Source organism: Neurospora tetrasperma (genome assembly GCF_000213175.1).
Source record: "Neurospora tetrasperma FGSC 2508 unplaced genomic scaffold NEUTE1scaffold_4, whole genome shotgun sequence".
Lineage (NCBI taxonomy): Eukaryota > Fungi > Ascomycota > Sordariomycetes > Sordariales > Sordariaceae > Neurospora > Neurospora tetrasperma.
This window is the reverse complement of record NW_009799102.1, coordinates 1,855,627-1,877,517: the sequence shown is the minus strand read 5'-3', so window position 1 is coordinate 1,877,517 and position 21,891 is coordinate 1,855,627. Positions and strand designations below refer to the sequence as shown.

The 21,891-nt window shown below is 51.7% G+C and overlaps 5 protein-coding genes across 5 annotated transcripts in view; 4 read left to right on the top strand and 1 right to left on the bottom strand.

Annotated features, from left to right (window-relative positions):
- Positions 1-3,486: 3,486 nt before the first annotated feature.
- NEUTE1DRAFT_17886 (uncharacterized protein) lies at positions 3,487-3,918 on the top strand (the record flags this gene model as incomplete). Its single annotated transcript, XM_009853231.2, has 1 exon — positions 3,487-3,918. A coding segment is annotated over one exon (432 nt), but the record flags the coding sequence as incomplete, so codon positions are not given.
- Positions 3,919-8,469: 4,551 nt separating this feature from the next.
- Positions 8,470-8,722, top strand: NEUTE1DRAFT_138698 (uncharacterized protein; the record flags this gene model as incomplete). The annotated part of the gene is made up of 2 exons (XM_009853864.1): positions 8,470-8,567; positions 8,641-8,722. The coding sequence occupies 2 exons, from the start codon at positions 8,470-8,472 to the stop codon at positions 8,720-8,722; spliced, it is 180 nt and encodes a 59-aa protein (XP_009852166.1).
- A 4,518-nt stretch (positions 8,723-13,240) lies between these two features.
- Positions 13,241-14,366, top strand: NEUTE1DRAFT_101859 (uncharacterized protein; the record flags this gene model as incomplete). The annotated part of the gene is made up of 4 exons (XM_009853863.1): positions 13,241-13,258; positions 13,529-13,646; positions 13,918-14,058; positions 14,257-14,366. The coding sequence occupies 4 exons, from the start codon at positions 13,241-13,243 to the stop codon at positions 14,364-14,366; spliced, it is 387 nt and encodes a 128-aa protein (XP_009852165.1).
- An 878-nt stretch (positions 14,367-15,244) lies between these two features.
- NEUTE1DRAFT_83916 (uncharacterized protein) lies at positions 15,245-20,486 on the top strand (the record flags this gene model as incomplete). The annotated part of the gene is made up of 5 exons (XM_009853862.1): positions 15,245-15,665; positions 15,722-15,848; positions 15,910-16,129; positions 16,167-16,221; positions 16,360-20,486. 5 exons carry the CDS (start codon positions 15,245-15,247, stop codon positions 20,484-20,486), a joined length of 4,950 nt encoding a protein of 1,649 aa, XP_009852164.1.
- Positions 20,487-21,633: 1,147 nt separating this feature from the next.
- NEUTE1DRAFT_123081 (uncharacterized protein) overlaps positions 21,634-21,891 on the bottom strand; it is a gene marked incomplete at both ends in the record, with an annotated part of 3,377 nt that continues 3,119 nt past the window's right edge. The window contains one exon of the mRNA XM_009853861.1: positions 21,634-21,733. Within this exon, the coding sequence (XP_009852163.1) occupies positions 21,706-21,733 (28 nt within the window). The remainder of the gene's footprint in view (positions 21,734-21,891) is intronic.

Genomic DNA, 21,891 nt, shown 5'->3' with positions numbered 1-21,891 from the left:
ATACTAGCGAAACCAGCCAGCTATTCCTCGCCATCCTCACTAGGGCGCGCGATGCGCGCAGCGACGCACCAAGTTCTAAAACGGTGTGTGTGCATACGTACATTGTTGAGATGAGACCCTGACCTGATGAGTTTTTGTTCTCTTTCCTTCTTTCTCTTTTTTTTTTCTTTCTCTCTCGCTCTGTTTTGGCGGGTTTGGATGCTAGGCCGGTAGAGGTGAGGTGGTCACGATGGCTTCATTCGTATCATTGATAGGACCAGAGGCCAACCAACCAAACGACCAACACCAGCAGGGCTACCAACCGAACAACAACAGCAACCGTTTCCTCCGTCCCTTTACATACAAGCACTAAAGTCACACTATTTGCCGCGTATGGAATCTCTTTGTCGATGTGCGTGCGCAAGGGGAAGGGTTTGTCGCGAGTAAAAAAGAAAGGGCATCCGTTCCCGGAACTCTGATCATTATCGATATATCTACGCTATCAGATTGATCCCAAGATACAGCCAACCGGAAGTGACGCGACAGAAGCCTGGAGTGCTGGAGAAGCAAGGGCAAAATCCCAAATTGGGAATGACATAGCCCCCCAAACAAGCAAGACAAACCTTTTCTTGTTTGTGTAATACTAACAAATGTTTAGGGGTCGTTTTGCTTGCTTCTTGTTGTGGCTTGCTGCTTGACTGCCGTTTTGACAAGTTGACAGCCGTGCCTTATATTTGGCTTGCTTGCTTTTTCATACCGCGAAACCGCGGTGCTAGACAACAGCAACGGTATACAAACAAGCTTGAAAATAGAAACGGTGTAGTGTGGAAGTGTGCATTTGGTGTGGGCGAAAGTTGCTTTTCTGGCCGCCAACAAGTCCACACCCTTTTCCCCTACGTATCTCATTTCAGGCGGTGAGGGTGCGTGTTATTCATTTATTTATTTTATTTTGTTTTTTGAGGTGGGGGAGGGGGGAACAAATGTTGTTGAAGTTGAAGCAACGTGAATGCTACCTCCCACCTACCGGTCCGCTGGTGAGTCGCGAGTCGCGAGACGCACCAAGAAAACGGAGGTTTTAAGGGGGTTAACATGTAGAACGGTTCTTGCAACTGACAGGCACTGACAGCCAATTCAAGCCGGGGTTATCTCGGGACACAAGACCCGGGGAAAGGATTTTGGGGCGCCTCGACTACGGCAAAAAAGGAATGGTGATTTTATGGGATGGACGGGGGCCTGGACGCGGAACCCTGACCGTCTGGACTTTTAACCACCCTGGAGTCCGGAATGGGGGCCATGGTGCCGCGGGCCTTGTTCCCATTGATGCCAGATAGGGTCTTCCTTGACCTCTCTCTTCTTCTTCTTCTTCTTCTTCTTCTTCCCCGTCGTCCCCGTTCGTCTCCGTCCGTGCCCGTGGCAGCCAGCCCTGGTCGCTTCCTCGGGGGAGCAAACGGTTCACCGACTGGTTCGCAAACGGTACATTCCGTTCTATAGTGTACATGCTATTCATCCTGTCATCCCTTCATTCCCATGAGCCCGGGTGCGCGACACTAACTGACAGGGCTTCCATGACCCATAAGGAAGAGCATCTCTTGATTAAAGACGGCGGAAAGAAGAGGGGGATCTAGGGCGCCCAAGGGCTGCGGAACCGTATGGACGTTCGGAGCTGTCTCCTGTCATGTCCATTGCGAATGAGAGAATAAATGATTGAATGAGTGAATAAATGGCCGTGGAACCGAAAGCTCTGAGTGAGCCCGTAATCTAGTGCAGGTGGTGTCTCTTGTGCTCAGCCACCACGGGGCGCACCTCTTGACTCGCTCGCTAGCTCTCATGGTTTTGGGTTCGTGGGCCATCCAAAGGCTTCAGTTGGCTGAGCAGCAATGGTGTGTCGACTAATGCCCACCGACGGTGACTAGCAATGACTGCAATGTACCACCGGTATCACCATGACCAACGGTGCAGCTATTCGGGGACGTTGTAAGCTGAATGGCACCGGCCGGACACACACCAAAGTAATCATGGTGAAACGGGCGTATCGGGATGCGTTGTTGCTCGAGGGCAAAGGCGGTCAGAAGCACTGACAGAGGACACCGCAAGTTGTAGCGACTCAGCGACGAGAGCAGCGTGCATGGTGTCCGTCTCCCGAGCAAACTTCATCGAACACGGAAGTGAACCGGTCCGGGCGGTAGGTAAGCACTATGATTTACACGACTAACACGGTCGGATGCCCATCCGGGGCATGGAAATTCGAGAAATGGCCGTCACATCCACATTCACATTCACATTCACATTCGCATTCGCATTTCTCGCTTCTTTTGAGATTGAACGTCCAGGCCGGTGATGGACTGGTCAGTTGTCACTTTGGTCGGTCCCGTCACTGTCGTTTGTCCCGTCTTGTTGTTTGGCGCCATAGCGCCCAGACTCATCCCGTCGTTTTCTTTGGCCGTCATGGCTGTCTACCCCCCGCCGGGGCTGGGCCTTTGATAGCGGTTTGCGACTTAGGGCGCCGTCGGTCGCCCTGATAACAGCCCGAGATAGGCTGGTGCTTGTTGATGCCCCAGGTCATGCCCCGCGGCGGTCCAGCCAAAGAGGGCAGCTGGTCGAGAGATACGCAGGGCAGCGCTTGGTGCCCAGGCAAACCGCTGGTATCGCAAGAACACCCAAAAGAGGAAGCGGAGGCGCGAAACGAACCAAGGGCACGCAATGACTCTTTTCTTCTGGCATTACACGGAAAAGTACCCGGTCTAGGCAAATCCTTTTTGACTGGTGACTGGTAACCCAATCTATGTATTGTCTGCTTCCGTTAAGTGATTACCCGTAATTCCGCGCGCCCTGTCTTGCTCCTGTCGCGGTTACAGGCCCCGTTTCCGTTATTGCGGCCTGGGTGTGGGTTGCCAGCGGTGGGGGTATCCATCCGTAGGTACCAAAAGCAAGGTAAGGTGCTGTACGTACCTACCTTGCGAAGTGTGGAACTCAAGTTGACAGGGCATGGGTGCCGTTGTTGTTGTTGTTGTTGTTCCGCTTGTTGGGCACACCCCCTGTCGTCCTTCCGTTTTCTCTGTGTTCGGCCAGGGAGGAGAAAAGGGCCAGGAAAGCGAGAGATGGGCACGAAATTCACCTGCCCCACGGTACCCACGACATCCTGTTTCCTGGGACGTACCCTTGACACATATCTCTGCCCGCCCCTGCCCTTGTTCCCCAGCTTCTTGTTTTTGCTTCCCAGAGTCCACGAGATATAAGAAACTCACATCCCCATCTCATGGTTACCTTCAGCCCAACTTGTATCGACAACAATCCGATATCGACATCATCAAGACATTTCATCATCGCCTGATTAGCAACCAGCCTCCACCACCTGGACCACCGACTACTACTATTTTCAAAACAACAACCATCACACATACACCAACAACAACAACAACAACAGCAACCATGTACTCTTCATATGGTTCTTACAGCTCTTCGGCTTCTTCCAGCCGATCCTCTTCCTACGGCAGCTCGTACTCCAGCATCTCGAGGCCGATGGACATTTCCCCGATCAACATCTCTTCTTCCGGAGCCGATGCCTCGTGTGCTTTCCCCTCGTGGCCCCGCCGCACCTCGCTCTGCGAATCCGAGTCTGACTACGAGCGCCCGACTTCCTTCCTTTCCGATGAGGACTTGATGGGCGATGTTTTCGACGACGATGTGCGCAGTGTTTCCAGCAGCGGCAGCTCGCCCATGCACTCTCCTCCCAAGGCGCCCTTCATGACCGAGGCCGAGATCCTTGAGATGCAGCGTGAGCAGGCCGCCTACCAGCGCGAGATGGTCAGCTTGCTCGTCAGGGAGAAGGAGAGGCGCAAGGCCCAGGCCAAGCGTCAACGCAGCGCCGGCAAGGCTTCTTCCAAGAAGAGCACCAAGAGCAAGCTCAGCGCCATGACTCCCATCGCCGAGTCTGAGTAAAAAGGGCAACACGATATCGGATGCACGATGCAGCCTGTGCCGTGGCGATTGCAACCTCATTTTTATTGAGTAAGCTTACACTGGTTTGGCAATGCCTCCATTTGGCATGCATCCGTGCTAACCATAACTCTTACAGTACCCCGTTTCTGGCTTTTTGACCGCTTTCATTTTCTTCTTCTGCAACCACCAGCATCAGCATCAGCATCGTCGGCATTTTTTTTTCCATCAACACCACCATCATCATCGTCAAACCCCCACGGGAAAACGGCCTTTCCCCCCTCCCCCCCCACACCGAGGGTTCGTGTGTGTAACGGGCCCAAAATCCTGCTTTGCATCCTCCAATGCGGATGCGCGGATCACCCACCGGCTTGTGCCCCGGCTCCGGCAAAAACCGTCAAAGGTGCCCTGTGCGCGCGGCTATAGGGATCATCTCTGCAGTTGATCAACATCCTCAAAGCAATCCCATTCATCCCATCCAATTGACCGGCCACGCGACGTCACTTGGCTGGCTCCGAATGCCACTCCATTTTTCCCATCTGAAAAATGCCGCGGCACATTTCCACCTCCGGACCGACTCACGGGACTGGGGGACCCCTGTGTGGAGACACCGTGATCAAGTGTGACGGTTCAATGGGAGAGGACGAACAGTCGCCCGCGCACCGAGTCACACATGACTGGGGGGTTCAACAAACACAGCAATACCCCGCGAACTCAACAATCAAGGCCTTCCAATCATTCCTCCCGACCAACCACAACCCAGTCGAAACCCGTCAAAAAGACCTGCCAAAGGACACAAACACGAAAAGCCTTCGCACTTGAGAAAGTCGCAGCTGGACTGGACTTGCCAAGGCATGGTCCAAATAATTGATCGATGGATGCATCGATCTCATTTCCCGCTCCTGGCCCACGTCCTTTCTCCTGTGCAACGCCACAATGTCTGCTCCCACGTTTTACAGCACGCCGCGCCTTGCCGCTGGCTGCTTCAAACAAAGAAGAGGACGGGCAGGTCTAGCCGGGTCGGACTGAGTTTGTGATACTCGGCCCCGACATCCATTTTTCTTTCATCAAACATCCAACCCCTAGCGGGTTTCACTTCGCCTCTCCATTGTCTTGAGCTCTTAGCTTTTCTTATAATTACTTTGATACGACTTCGGATGGAACACACATACTACACACAATCAGGGCGCATCGGGTTGGGGCAACAAAAAGTTTCTTTTAGCATTTTTCGGAGTTTCCTTTCTGTTTTCCATTGTTCTAAGCGCGGTTGCAATTGATACCCCCATTTGTTTTTGTTTTTCCTAAGCATTTTCAGGCAGTTTTTCTCATGATATTGATACCCTATTGGAATTTGGAAAGGCATCATTTGCCTTGAGGAGTTAGTTTACTGAGCATTTGAAGTCAATACTACGTCAGTGGTTGCTTCTATAATTGAAACTTCGATCATCGTCATCAACATAATTATCTGATCTCTTCATTGCTTGCTTGTGACATGGTGCCTGCTTCACTCTTTGCTATCGACATGTCTCTCATCTTCTCTCCTTTGGGGACTTACAACATCAAAGGAAGATGCCCAGTCAGTGAAGGCCATACAAACTCCTTCTGACCGCAAGCAAGGACCTCATTCCCCAGTCAGTAGGTAAGTATCAAGGCACCATTCCTTTCTCACAGCGACAACGCGATTATGAGGGCCTCATGCTAAGAGAAAGAGCAAGTTCGACAGGACAAACCATCATCCAATAACCTCGCCAGCTTCCCAGCACATCCATGTGACAGATCTCCCAAGTCCAAATTTTCGCCATCCCACGGAAATCCTGCCTAGCTAGGTATATGAACATTGCCGTCGCGTTCATTCACAGAGGTTATAACAAATTCGACAACTGCCTTTTTTTTTATTCTCTCTCTACACTGTCTACCTACTAACATGCCTGGACATTGGCATTCACACGGTAAAGTCGATGTTTCTCTGCCAAGTCCAGTCTCCACAACCTCTTTTAAGGTAGTATACAAGAGGAGTGTAAGTCAATCCTCTTCGTCTCAAATATCTCAAATCTTCCAATGCTCACAATACGTGAAAGCAAAGAATTTGGCATCACTATCACCACCATCATCATGACCGTAGCAGTAGCATACTGCCAACGCAGCCAATCCAGCTACACCCGATCCTTCTGCTACTATAGTGTACATATAACTCCCACACATGACCGATCTCAGGTCACCAGCCTAACCCTGCGATTTATCCTTTCCCCGCCAAAGGCCCGCTTACATCATTCAAACCTGAATTCCGCACTTGTTTGCAGAATCTGGTAAGGCGCAGCGGGTAAGGGGCTCGAACAACTTTTTTTTGGAGGGGCTACTTCATAGGTATTGTTTGATGGTGATCGACAACCAAATGGTGAATTTTCAAGTACAAGTGGATTTTCAAAACAGACGGAAGGACGCCGCGCTCGTGCGCTTGGACGTTTGAACGTTTACCAGGAGACTGGTACCCTTGCACGCTTTGACGAGCGGACGGACGGCAGTGATAGTGATGAATCCCCGGATCAGCATCGGCAGATGTGGGCAGCGAGGAAATGGATAACGGGCAATATGCGGGCAGCGGAAGGGACTTGGACGGGGCATTTTAGTTAGATTAGGGTTTGGGTTGAGTAAGCGTTGAGTAAGGCATCGTGAGCCCGATATGATGGTTGGTTTGTAGATCGGTCCCTGTTGTCGTCCACTTTTTTGAGGGTTGCATAACTGAACCTTTTTTCTTTAGATCTACCTTCCCTCCCCGTTGCGTTCTTCTACATACCTGCCCGTCTGGATCCAGATGGCGTTTGTGGTACTTAACACCACTTGTATTTTCTGCTCTACTCGAAAGTCCTCCCGGGGATAAGAGACCCTTCTCCCAAGCCACGTTCACACTGCGAAAGTCTCTCGGCGATGGCGATGCAGGTGGAGTACATGCTTTACCTAGGCTATTTTAGCATACCCTACCTACCTCTAGTGTACACATGGAAAGGAGACCCTGAATCCTGAATGAGGAGCTAGGAGCCAGGAGAGGCGGGGACGGAGATCAAAATGGTCGCCGCGGACAAAATTCCAGTCCCCCCGTTCCGGAAATCTCAAGCGCGTAAGTTCCGCTAGAGTTTTGCGAAACGAGAAATTTCCGCAAGCTCGCCTATCTTGGATCTACCATAGTATCTGGCCGCAAGTCCAGCCTGGCTCCAGAACTCGAGCCAAGGGCCTAGAACCATTCATCCATTCCGCCCTCGTTGCACCCAAGATATTAAGGCTTTGGCGTTGATGCCTGACTTCGTGATCCGGCGTGGAGGTTCGTGATTGTGACCACCCGATTGATAGTCTAGACTATAATACGAGAGAGAAAAGATTTTCAGGAACCATTGGGACCCTGAGCCATGTTTCTCCTTTCATTGGCTTGGTTGGCTTGGTCAGCTTGATCAGATCTGGTCGGAGAGATTCCGCGATGCCCCAGATACACTACATTACATTAGGAACACTTTTAAGGACAGACTCCACGTCCTCGCATCTCCGTTTTTTTGTCACAGTCTCCCTGGTGGTGTACTTGCTGCTCTGTTGGCAGGGTAAATACCAGAAAACGGTCGTCTCTTTGCCCCCCTCAACTTCACCTCATCTGGTTGGGCTTCCACCTGTTGGGCTAAGAAGCCTATCTCGGAGAGAATCTCAAAGCACTGAAGAAAACAAAGTGGACCCGATATCGGGCTAAAGTATGCGGTTGTTCCCATGCCCGTCATGATGTGATGTGGGTGTGGGTTGTGATAGAGGCCACTGGCTGCACAAGCGCCCGCGTTAGTGACCAGTCACTTGACCTTTTGAGTCTTCCGAGAAATTCAACGTTGATAGTACATGAGCGGACTACTTTTGAACTGACATCCCCCTAGGCTCCAAATGGTGTGCTAAACGTCGATAAGAATGGTTCTTGGTTATCTGCTTGGTGAATACAAACCCAGTGCAACTGGAGTGACGGGTCACTGGAGTTGATTTCTTATCTTCGCTAAGAGGATTTATAGCCCCATGGATGCTGTTTCCTCTTTGAATCGTTCGGCTAGTTCTTTGCAGTCGACCAGTGAGACTCAAAGTTTGTACAACATGCAAAAGTTAGTCACGAAGTCGTGGAAATATTCAAAAAAAAAAAAAAAAAAAAAAAAAAAAAAAAAAAAAAAAAATTTTAAATTTTTTTTTTTTAAAAAAACGAAGACTCTAGCTCGAAGACGTCGGTCGAAGCCGGTATATTAGATTAACAATCGAGACTCGATCAAACAATGTACTAATCGATTGTCATGGCCTATCTAGGCCACTATAAAACAATACCTCTAGCTCGGCGTACAGCCAAGTGTGACTCCTCTTACTCTATGTCTTTCACCGCAACGTCAGCCAGCAGAAAACGTGCCCTTGTGACTGAAGGCGAGGATCGAGCTTCGAAACATAGGTGAGGAAGGCTTGAAAATTCTTCGCCTAGACATTCTTTGGTGCCCGTTATGGCAATTAGATGTCAGACACCAAGTGACAGACACCAAACTGACCGAGGCAATGGAAAAGCGGAAGCACCGACTGGATTCATACTTTACCGCCCGGCGCCAGCAGCCGACCAACGTGGTCGAGGATGATGATGTCTTGAAGCATCCATAGTGCGTGTCTCGTGTCGTCCTGGCGAATAGTTCGGTATACATATAACTCACGCAACATGTGCATCCTTATCAGTAACGACAAGGTGTGCGCGGGATACACTGTGAAGCCTGCACAGATTGACAGGTATCCCGCAACCAGTATTATCCTAGAATAGATATATTGATTATCATTGACCCGATCCGTACCGTACCCCGGACCTGTATCAGATCCCTTGCGGGTATGCCCGCCACGCTGGCGGCTGGGTCGATCATGGCACGGTTCACCATAGCGAGTCCGACCGGCGATCTAATGCGAGCTTAGGGGTGGCTTTTTCAATGTTGCCACTGAGCTGACCTGCGGTGAGACGAGGCGAGACGGGTCTGTATCTGTCTCTGTAGCGTAGAGTGTCAAGAATAGTCGAATGACCCGAGGATTCAAATAGACGTTCTTCACCGGGATGCTTTCTATCTCAAACTCGCAGTAGTCGATCAGTGTCGTCATTTCTGATGCCCAAGTTGTCAGTCATTGTCAAACCTCCAGCTAGGTACCAAAATAACGTGGTCACTGACATAGTTCTGCTCGCTACCACATAATCTGCGCTTGGTGACTCGGCACAGCCATTCCAGCCGGCTGGTAACGGGCTCATTGTGAATATTGAGTGATAGTGATGGATCACATAACGGAAGGATTCCAAGTAAGATTAGGCGAGGGTTCAGCTCCGCAAGCCGAAAGCTGATCGGGGCTCAGCAAAGCATTACACTCACTGTATCTTCACCTCTCCGGCTGAGGCTGGTGTCCTGAGCGCAGAGGGGAGAATATTAATGGCAAGGGAAACGAGCTTTAGAGGCAACACATGGCGATCACTTGCTTTCTATTTCGTGGTCATGCCCACACGGAAGAAAAAAGACAAAGGAGCAGGCGTAACTTTCTTGAACACATGCAACGGAAACATTGTGTGGTTGCGTCTCTTCAATATCGCCATGGGCACTGCTTCATTGTACGAACAGCAACGCCACTGTCTAGATAACTTGGGTATTTGAGAAAGTAGAGATAGGGCGGGTGTAGATGGCAGGCATCTGGACGCATTTCGTGTCCAATGGATAGAGGTACCTAGGTAGAAGACAAATGGAATATGGAAGGGGAAAGTACTTGATGGAAGCTTGACGAGTAGAGTTACGGCAGGCAGCTTCGAGCTTTGCTTACCTCATGTGCTCCTGCAGCCCGCGTTCTCTTCAATGTACGTAGGTTGTGCATTTGCGGGCGGGAGCACACAAGATTACACGACGGGAAGGAAGGTACAGACGAGATACGTGAAATGATTCAGGGGAAAAAGGACCTTCCTGCGCTCGGACACCTTCAATGCATGTCGCTCGAACTACAGTTTCGTCGAAGGAGCGATTAACTAGGTAAATCCAGTCAACTGATTGAGGGCAAAGAACTGAAGAGAAGCAAGGAAGATGGGTGTAGTTTGTGTCCTTGGCCTCCAAATAAGTAACGCCGCATGCCATACTAGGGCCGTTATACTCTTCTTTGCTTCTTCCACTCTATGATGAGCTGACGTGACGGTTTATTCCGTCCGCAGACATCGCTCCATCTCTGCATCTCTCTCTTTCAACACCTCCAAGACAGCATCGCCATAACCCCACGCTTCTTCCATGTCTCGGACGATCACTCTCGTGTCTTACAGTTCTTGGTGTTGCCGCTTCACTTCTTGTCCCATGGTCTCACGGACAACTCTTACTCAATACAGGGCAAAGGGAGCTGGCGTGGTAGCCTCAGGTCAAGGTTCGAATGCCACGCAGCGTTCGTTGCTTGGTTTCTGTGCTGCATGTCTCGTCCTCCTTCTTGTGTAGGACGACAGCAATCCATACGAAGGGGAACGTTCACTCCATGTCAGGCACGGACTGCTAAAGATCCTGCCGTGTACAGGTTGAACGAGGTACGGGCGCGGGGGCGTTACGGATGCTTTGATCACTTGCAGAGGGGCATACCGATAGCTACCTTTTTTTGAGCTGCACTTGATTGGACGGAGAGCAATGAGCTGGGGCCGGAAGTGCAGTTATCGCCGTTACTGCTTGCGGATATGTGGTAACCCGTCAAGCAGAGAGTAGTAGGTAACCTCGCATGCCAGGTCACGAAATGCGGCCGTGACATACTTAATCGTGGGTGCATCGTGTGCGGCACCGGAGTAGTGCGAGGCAATGGCTGGTCTCCCAATCCCACTTTCAAGTCAGGAACCGGAGCGGGGAGTTCATCATCCTGTCTGCGTAGCCTGAGCAAAGCTGCAAAATCATAAACCCTCCAAGGTCAGTGTTTTCGTCGAGTTGCTGCCCCGTGTCAGGCAGGACCGGACACCTGTCAAACAAAAGCCTGACAGGCTATGGGAGCCAGCGAACCTCATCCAGCCCATTGTTAATCAATCGGCTCGTTCTAGACGATATGCCCCTCGCGATGGATCGGCAACATAGGCGTATCTCCTTGGGGTTGAACTTCGATTATGGGCTTTGGAGACAACACCTTCAAGGAAACGTGGGAAAAAAAGGGCCAAGTGGATTCCGCACATGCCCTTGACAGGGTAATTCCAGGCAGATTCGGTTCGGCGGCATCGAGGATATCTGGAATGCGACTGTCCTGCCTTTTAAGATCGTGGCCACCTCTTCGGCATTGATGCTTTGGCGGGATCAGGGTTGCAGTAAGACTGTCGGGGTCCGTGGCGTAGAGAAATGGTGGTTTAATCTATAGTACTCGGTTAAAGTGCAACAACATCAGCCTTCATACCGGACCTGCATTCGAGGGTGCTGGTGAAGATGGGTTGATAGGTAGAAGCAGTCCCATCAGCTTCATCACAAACACAATGAAGTTCACGGACGGGGGTTTCACATCTGCAGCCGAACCCTCCACTGCCCTCCTCTTCAAAGTGATGACTCTAGTGTCGAGTGTGTAGGGGACCCGATCACATTCCCATGAGTGATGCCGCACAGATACCGCTCAACCGGTCCAGGTTTTGCAGTATTGGGTATATCGTGAGCTCATTATATGTCCAGGGTACATGGGCGTCTATCATGTAGTGTAGTGAGAGCTTGAATGTAGTGTGTGTGAGTGGATGTGTACCAAGAAAATGCCGATTTGCACAGTACAGAGAATAGGTGAAGTGAGGGTGAATCCTGGGCAATCGGCGCCTATTTGAAATCCTCGCTTGTTGGAGACTTGTTCGGATTTCGGATATGAGCAGCGGCCGCCTATTGTGTTTCTCAAGAAATGGGAGGGGTTTCTTTCCCAGCACACGACGAACAACTTGCTCGAGTAGTCCGTGATGAACAAAATTACCTATGATCCTTATTCCCTAGGTAGATAGCCATGCCGGCTCGCTCTTCGTACATAATGTGATATAATCCATCACCCCGAGTTCGGGCGAGATGGGGACTTGTGTGGTGTTGGAGAATGTCGTACATGGGTTCCTGATTTTCTGCATCTGTCTTGGCATTTGATGTTCCACGGTTCCAGCCGTGCCGGCCAATGCAAGGAAGAATCGAAGCATCGGCCAGCAGTTTTAGCCGATGTATTGTTGTGAGCTGAGATGTGGGTTGTAACTGGCCGGTTGCTATGGTCGATTGTCTTTGAGGAAGGAGGACATGGAACGGAAAAAATGACGCTATAAAATCCTGACAGCATTCAAAAAATGAAAGGCAGCGAGGAAGGAATGATGGCGGGCGATAGCGGATGGAGGGACGATAAGATCAATGCGGATGATGAAGTGGATGCTGGATTGAAGGATGTCGGTGGTCCAGGTCAGGAAGGCGAGGGGAAGGTGATGACGGAGCTGATTGGTGTGTCTGTGCAGGGACATGCTTGCCAATCAACCGCGAGGGCGCTTAACTGCTTGTGCCTTCCTCAAGCCTTCCGCCCCTGGACCTACTTCCCCACTTTTCATCGCTGTCTTTTTGCTGGCCAACCAGACGCCGACTTTGCACTTTTTCTCTCTCTTCGAGTCGGCTCTCTTCTGTCAGCAAGTCCAAGCCAATTGATACTGTGACTCGGCCAACCTTTACAGCAATATGCCTAGTAAATACAACCCACTCGGGCAGGTCATTTTCCTTGCATTTACTGGGTCCTTGCATTTACTAGTACATGTACTAGGGGCCTGTGACAGCCAGCGACAGCTCTGGTAAGGGGTTCTGATAGCCCAATGTAGGTAGTAGGGGTGCCGTAACCCCCTGTTAGCTACCTTGTTAGTTGCAAATTTATATGGCGGGCCGGCCGGGCGGCTTGCATTTAGCAGTTAGCAGGCTATGCCATACTAAAATAATTCGGGCACAGAAATTCCTGGCATTTACTGGGTCTTTGCATTTATAGGGACTGGCATTTACAGGGCACATTGCTGTATTACAAACTAACAATTGCCATTATTGCTGCTTGGGTATACCGGTGGCGCTTCCTCTGGTGCACGAAGTGGAGCAGCTTTGAACTCGATACTTGACTCCACATCCTCATGTCCCCGACGACATGCCCTAGAGAATGGAATGGATGGCCACCCACGCGACGGACGATAGGATCACTGAAGATACAAGGGTCCGGGAGATGCCCTGGATACCACAGCTGAGGTGCAGATCCCGCTGCTGCAAAGCAACCCTCGACTGGCCAGCTTGACAGTGGTTTTTCATGCTTCTTCACAGCACACGGCAGCAGAAACAACATGAACAGCACCAAAGCAGTAAGCAACACGCAAGGTACCGCTCGCTATGTGTGTGTGTGTGTATGTGTGTTCTGTGCCTTGAACCAAACAGATCCATCCGTGCAGTACTCTCCCCGGTACACCGAGTGGTTGTACAACCTCTCTTTGGACCCCGACACAGTACACCATGCCACTGTTGGGCGATGCCTTATACTTACCCACATGTCCCATCTACACTATACCTGTAACGACAGGCGATTCTCCAGAGGCTCGGGTCCCCAGTTCGGCTACCTTAGCTAACCGCTCCAGACCCTCCCCAGACTCCGAGTGTCGAGACCGCGGAATCACGACGACGACGTCAGTGGACAAGGGCAAGCCATCAAGGACTTCATCGTGGCAAACATCAAAATTCTGAATGGGAACAGTAGTACGTCGAAAGCGGACTCGCCAGAAGCAGAGGGCTGCTCAATATGGCGGAAATTTGAACCATTGCACATGCTACCATTGACACACATCGATGCCCAGATCAATATCATCTCGCCCACTGACAGTTCCACGTTGATGTTCCTCAAGGTATTGTTGACAGGGGGGCTCGTTAGTTTACACAGTGCCCTCTCGCGTCGTGCCCCTGTTGCGACCTAACCAGATTTTCTCCAGTTGCTAGAAGTGGGTGAGTGCCGCCTCGCTAGTGTTTCCAGCTTTTCCATCCAGGACAGCCAGAAGGCCAGACGGGCAGGCCAGCGAGAAGATAAGATGGCAATGGCAAGACGAGCCGGTCCGCATGCGCTTTCAGATTCGCCCTCTGAAATCTCGAAACGGCATGGATACAGGGGACAGAGGTCAGAGGGCAGAAAACGACTAGCAGGATAAGGCCGCCATACACAGGATTTCACGTCCTCCACGATGAGGACGGACACGCCAACGTAGCAGCAGCAAGCCTAGGAGCTAGCTACTAGGTAGGTTGGAAACCTGGAGTCAGCTCCTCACTGGGCAAGGGTTCATCTTAGGGGTGCTTTCTCATGACACGCACTGTCCAGTGACAGCTCGCATCCGCGTCCTGGGACTCTGTGCTAAGCGCTCGTCAGGTTGGCCCGAACTTGTTGCTGCCACACACCACCACTCACGTTGGTGCAAGTCACAGGCATAATCGTCACCTTTTTTCCTTTCTGCTTTTCTTCCTCCTTACCCGCTGCCAAACCAAGCCTCTGCTCCGCGCATCGAGCTGTTTGCTGTTTGGGATCAGCAGACAAGAGCATCATCTCGCAGCACAACAAGCGCCTGGCACAGCATCCAGCTGGGGCTTCCTTGGACCATCATCCCACTCGATTCTTTCTCTCCTCCATGACCTTAGGCGAGTAAGCTCGAAGACGGGTCCTCTTACCGCTACCCTCCCCCCCTCGTCCTCATCTAAACAGAACTACAACCTTTCGCCATACACGCCTCCTGCGTCTCCTACGCCGTGTATCTTGTTTCCAGAGCCGTTCCCGTGCAACCCTACCATTTCCCGATCTTCTGTTCCCACTCGCCTTCGACTTTCCCCTTCCAACCGACGCTCGCTGCACCTTAGCAAAGGAAGAAACCCCTCTCAACATATAGCCTTACCCAGACGAAACACGATTGCCACAGTAACCGCCACCGACTCCAACGAAACAAGTCCGTGTATGCCGCAAAATATAGCCTCGAGCTCCGTACTCTCGGCGTGCTGAACGTGGAGGAACAGCTTGGGCGGGAACAGACAGCATAGTGTCCCATGTGATGACTAGGGTTCGGATTGTGTAGCCTCGCCACGCGTCCTGGTTCGTTAAGAAGTCCCGGAGGGTGATAGCTCCCTACCGCTCGGTATGTTCTACACTTGTACGCCGTCCATTCCCGGTCTGCACCTTGAGAGTTCCGGGTTGGCCATTTCATGCCTGTACCGAAAAGGTACATACGGCCTGCCGCCCATGCAGTCTCCCGACTAACATTTTGGTCTCAAGATCTTCGACCCAAAGGACATAATAACTCCTCCCCACATATCTTGTCACCATGTCGGTCCCCGGACACATCTCGAGAAGCCGTACCGGCTCGATTCCAGCCTCATCCAAGGGACGGACTGCCCACATGCAAGACTTCGCCATGGCTCCGACTCCGAGCGCTGTTCCCCGGTACTTCGAGCCGTGTGCGGCCACGGCCTCCATGTTCCTCTACGCCCAGGGCAGTTCGATTGTATGCTGCCACCATGACAGCCTGTCGATAGAGAGGAGATTCGCCCGCCATACCGAGGAGGTGCAGCTATTAGCAGTCGACAATCTCAGTGAGATGGGCACAGGGAGGTTGGTGGTCAGTTATGATGCCGGGCAGACTGCGATTGTATGGGACCTCATGACCGGAGATGAGGTCGCAAGGTTCGCTTCGTATGAAAATCTCACCTGCGCTGCCTGGATGCACAATGGCAATGTTGCGTTTGGTGGGTATATCTTTGCTTCATCTATCGTATAAACATGGCTAACTAGGCGAGAACAGGCAACATTCAAGGCAATGTGATCCTTTTTGAACCCACTACGTCTGAGCACATTTCCGCAAGAACCATTGATCAAATCGCCATCACAGCTATTGCCCCGGCAGCAGATTGCAGGACCTTTGCGATTGGGTAAGCACAAGGTTTCTAGGGTATCCTTAAGAAGGTGCCGAGACTGACTGTCTCGCTGCAGATATCAAAACGGCTCGCTCTTGATCGCAACACTTCAGCCTAGGTTCACCATCCTTCACAATCTTACTACCTCGCGCGGGCCTTCCCCCATCGTAACACTGGCATGGCATGCCTCGTCTTCACGGCAGAAGTCGGACATGTTGGCCGTACAAACACACGATGGCGATCTCCGTGTATGGAGCGTTTCCAAACAGTACAATGCCGATGACCCGGCAAAGGTGGTAAGAATTTTGAAAAGGACAGAAAACTACCTCACAGGACCGAATTGGATGGGCTGGTCTAAAAACGGTCGTATTATTCAATATTCAGAAGGGTCAGTTCGCTGCTTTACGGTACCTGCTGCTCTTTGTGCGATCGCTGACACACTCGAATAATAGTGAAACAATATCATGGGATGTAAGGACAAAACATGTTACTTACGATACAATCCCAACCTTGGAACATGCCAGAGGGTTGGCTGTTTATGGGCCCGGGGCGACTCTCTTCACTCTTGGGGCAAACAACTCGGTCCAGCAGTTCGATCTTAATGCGCCGGCCATGATGGTCAACAATGTTCAACATCCTGCTAACATGTTACCTCCTTCGCCGCCTATCTCGCTCGAAGAACAAGAAAAAAGCCAGACTGTGATGCATCACAATGCCGATCACGGAGTGCCAATTGCGATTCACGCTGATCTATCTGAGAGTGATGATCACATGTCACCGTTAGCTAGGCTTGTTCAAGGGCAGTCTGAGCCCGACCGATATCGCCCAACGAGCCCTACCTCAAGCCGAAGTCGATCCAGTGTCTCCATCACGTCATCCAACTCGAACACGCAGGGACGAAATCAATATGCCCCATCCGCGGTCTCTCGTGGAATGACGGAAAACACATACATCTCTGCAGGGTCTTCACTAAGATCTGGTTTGCCCGGGCACGATCATCGGTACAGGCGAGACAGGGAGTCTTTGTCGACCACGAGCTCCGTCTCTATGGGCAGTTCAAACTATCGTTTGAGAAGGCCATCGAGGTTGCGCCATGAGGTGCCTCGCAGTCCCGATGACGCGAAAGTTGTTGACCTGTTTAAGTTTACCAAAAGCCGTCTGCAAGATATGCCCTACAAGACGCCACAAATAAACGATGGTGTCCGACTTACAAACGATGATCTGCGGCGTCAGATGCTGAGCACAATATTCGGATGGAACAAGGACATCGAAGACCTGATTCGGGATGAAATGTCTCGGCATCCTCTGGGGTCTACGAATCGGATTTTGCTTGCGAAATGGTTGGGAGACATCACAACGGATATCATGGCTATGGGATCAGAGAACATGACATCGTCTGATTGGATGCTTTTGGCTCTCAGTGGCATTGGAGGACAAGCATCACAGCACAAACTTGGGCGAGCCTACGTGCAGCGGTTGTTGGAAAGCGGTGATGTTCACGCGGCGGCAACAATCATGATCGGATTGGGTGACCACAACGATGCGATTGAGATCTACGTCTCTCACAAAAAGTACATGGAGGCCCTGATCTTGACTTGCCTCTTTTTCCCATCGACGTGGGAGCGTCAAGTCCAGATCGTGAGGAAGTGGGGAGAATGGGCTGTACAACATGGCCAACAGCAGCTCGCCATCCGATGTTTCGCCTGCACCGGCCATGAATCCACAGAACCATGGACGTCTCCTTCAGCCCAGCAGATTACCTTCGGAAGCATCTCAGCGACGGTCAACGAGGTCACCAGTCCTCCACTCTCACCCCCTGCCAGGAACCATGGCCCCCAGCGGAGTGTTGCAAAGAATTCGGCCCTCAAGCTTATTACCACCTTCGGAGATAACAAGTCCAAATTCTTCTCTGGGCACGATGATGGTAGAACTCCTATTGCGGCAGGAGCCACTCCAATTGTTCAGTCAGCTCTTTCACCTGGCGGAGCTGACCCTACTACCGCCGTCTTACGGAACAACCGAAGCCAATTCAATACACCCTCCTCTGCGCGCCCGCCAAATGGTGGTTTTGGTCGACATCGTCTTCCATCCATCGGAGAGGCGACCCAGGATAATCGCGAGCTTTTGACCGCAATCAGCAAGCCGGTCGGCGATCCTTATGCGAATATAATGTCTTTTGAGGTTTCCGATAGCAGAACACCGGGGTACGACTTGCCCAGAGCACAAACTGCCAGCCCTCGTGTCTTCAAGGACGCCAAGGCACCGCCGCCTCCTTCTCCCTCACCAGCCGCCGTAGCGGCGCTGATGGAAGGCAGACAAAGAAGGAATGGGTCTCGCAGCCGCATCCCAGAAGGCCTCGACCTATCTCTTCCTGTGCACAACGACACGCGCCATGATGAACCGAGCTCCCCTGAACAGTCAGGAAATTCTATCTCCAACGCACAGTATCACTGGCCATCTAGGCGCAAGGGGTCAGGTTCAGTGGCCAGCTCTGCGACATCTGCATCTGCAACATCTAGTGTTAGAGGCTACAGGAATCATGTCCCAGGCAAGAGTATGGACAAGTATTACCATAGTCTTGAGGCTGCTGGAAGTAGTAGAAACGCCAGAGGAACCAGCAGAGATGGTCATGGCAACGGCCGCGAAACCAGCCGCTCACGCAGGGACGACGGGGACTTGTCCAGAGACCGCGGCAGAGGCTCTTCCAGGGGTTACACGCCCAAGGGTGGGAAGAGATCTCCAAAGTCTCCAGTTCCCATGTCTCCCGAAGACTTGATCAACCTTGCTACTCCCCGGGAAGACCTTGAGCAACTTGGGCATGGTAAAGGGCGTCTTATTGACTTCTCAGACGAGCAAGACCAGCCCAGCGTGGCGAAGAAGGTCAATACCCGCCGTGAAACATCCAGGGTGCGAATGGCAAGCCGTGGTGCCAGTAGGAATGGCCGCAGCTCAAGCCGCGCGCGCAGTTCCGAGAGACGCAAGCCCCCAGCACTCGACCTTCGCGGCCGTGAAGCCAGCCGCGAAGGCTCCAGGCAGAGATCGCCATCCTCCCCAGTGCCCATGTCAGGTCAGGCTGCGCACTTTTATGGCTCGGAGGATGAGGAGGATTACAGAAGGGCGTTGGAAGACCGCGAGAAATTCCGGCAGAGGCACAACCGGAGTGTAAGCAAAAATGGAAGGGGAGAAAGCATCACATCGCCGATCTCCGGTCGTGGTCATGACTGGGGTGGTCGGGAGAGGTCTACAAGTCGCCAGAGGTCGGACAAGAGGTCGGAGAGCCACCAAACAGATCGCAGACAGCGTATCCCTGTCCCGATGCCCACGCCTGCGCCGATGCAGCTTGTTACGGACAGTTCAGGCGACTTGAAAGTCATGATGAACGAAAGACAGCTGAAGAAAGAGCAGGCACAGCGTGAGCTTGAAGAACGTCGGAGGTCGCTCGCACGAAGACCGTCCGCGCCCCCGATCCTACATCCTGATGAGCTTACTCCTGCCCGGCTGGACACCGTCATGGAGCTGCCAAGCACCGTCTTTGTCCCTCCTAGGAGAGAAGATATGCCAGCGCGCAGTGCAAGCGTTGATCCTAGCTCTCAGGGCGCTGGAAGGAGCATGTATGCCAATCGTGGGCCATCGATTGGCCTTCCTGCCACTCCGAAAGCTATGCGCTTAGTTCTAGGTTCGGACGCCAGCAGGAACAATGTGCCCGTTCCCGCTATCCCCGCCAACTTTCAACAGACCTCGGCCGCAAGCTCTAACCAGGCCTCGCCGGATAAAGTGTCACAGAGGCAGGTTGAACTCAAGCAACAAGAGGTCGAACCGCCGATGAAGAGTCCTGCAATGTTGCTTCCATCGACCGTCTACACTCCGCCTACATCGGCATTCAACCGACCATTCATTCAGAGGTCCATGTCTGCTCCTCCTCAAGACCTTGTGCCGCCTCAAGCAGGCGCCTTGAGTAACCTGAGGGGCTTCCACGCTCAACAGCCCAGTGTAGGTGGAGAGCCGAAGCCCATAATGGGTCGCAGGCCATCTCATGATGCTGGCCGAAACGACGGCCCCATCCCTCCCCCTCCCCCTCCGCCCCCGGCGCCGCCCATGCTCAGAGAACTTCAGCATCTCGCTGCTCCTCCACCACCACCGCCTGCCCCGCTTCCTCATCTGGCCGGTGCTAAGCCAGTGGTTTACGGAGGAAGCTCGGGGATGATTGAGATCGTCATGGACGACGACCAACCACAACAACCACCTCAGCAACCGCAGCAACAGCCCCCCCCTCCGCCTATGCTGCTACCATCCACTTCATACACACCCGTCAACACGGCCCCTATCCCCAAGGAAATCGTGGTGCCCATCCTCTCTCCTCCGGCACCCTCCTCGCGAAACGGTCACGCCCGTGGCCGCAGCAGCATCGACCACAGCATCGGCGGTCGCATCTCGCGCGTGACTGAGCGCATGCGCTCGGCTAGCAGGAGCAGAGGAGCAATGAGGGACAACCAGGCTGCTCCGATGATTCCTGCTCCGTATGAAAGCGTGCCCATGCCCGGCATGTCGCAAAGCATGAACTTCCATATGCGTGCTGCTGCTGCTGCTGCTGCTCAGCAGCAACCGGGCCAGAGCGACTTTAAGACGGGGTTGCATCATAGTGAAATGATCTAAGATGGATGAATAAAGCGGCATAGCATTTCAGTTTCTCAACTTTTTTTTCAGCTCATCTCACTTGAATTTTTTTTTTTTTTTTTTTTTTTTTTTTTCGATTCTGATTCTTAAACCTTATGAGTCTGCATGGCGATCGGCGTTAACTTAAATGGTCTCACCATAACACCTTTTTGCTGCGGTTCGTTAACTTTTTTGAGAATGGAAATTTAGGGGGTGATTATGTATGTGTTTTTGGTGGGAAAAGATATGCCTTGATGGCCTTTATTTTAAGTTTTTATCAGCACATGTCTTAAAATGTGGGCAGCTTTTGTTTTGGTACTCTTCTTCTCGTACCGTTTGTGTATGGACAAAAACCAAACTGATGCTGAATACACGAAGACAAGCAAGTGGTTTAGGACAAAGGATGGTGATGGGTGAAAGGAAGGATATGTGTTAGAAAAAAACGATATCTCTAGCAAATGCTCACGCTTTCATATTGGGTCGCTCGTCTCTGGTGTGCCCATGTTTCCCGTGGACACGCCTCTTCATTTGCACCCGTCCTGCCGACTTCATCAGCCTCATCACTTTCACCAAATGATCTCGTCAAACAAACACGCAACAATGCGCTTGATATACTACACGGCCTCGTTCGTCATACTCTTTGAGTGACCGACTTATTTTTGTTAAAGCAACGCGGTCAGTTTGTATGGGTATATATACAACCTCTTGTCCCAATGCTAAACTCCAGACAGAAACTGCAGATGCCACCAAAATACAAAAGCACAACTAAACGTTCACTGCTCGCTTCGCCCGCTTGGTTGTTGCTAATCCTCTAAAATGTACAGGTCCAACACATACATCCACCTTTTCGTTCCTATTACCGCGTTACTGTGTCTCTCTCTTTTCTCGTTTACGAATATGACAACCACAACCGAAAGAAGGGGCAAGACCCAAGAAAAAAAATAAATAAAAAGACAACCGTAACGCCCAGATACCAATCCAGCTCGGTACTTTAATACTTCAAAGACACCAAGACTGCTTCCAAGCTTTCTAGTCTTGCCTCTTTGGACATCCTACTCGGGACGTTTGTGATTACTGTACTCCTTGTACTCTTCATCGAGGATGCTGATGATGTTGATGACGATGGTATCGATAACAGCGATGGACGCGAAGGTGCGAGGGTGAGCAGTGGTGAAACTGACGTGCCACTGCCGCTACGACTAATTGGAAGGCGAGACTTCTAGTCTTCCGCTTCCTTGGGCCATAGTCTGTTTGGGTTCATGAGATGGTTAGTAGATACCTAAACGAGTATTGAAAGTCATATATACTCTCGATAGCCAGAATAGCCGTTGAAGGATGGGTTCTGAGGTTCAGCGTGAAGTAGGGGAGAAGAACAAGGAGAGGGGGGGGGGGGGGGGGGGGGGGG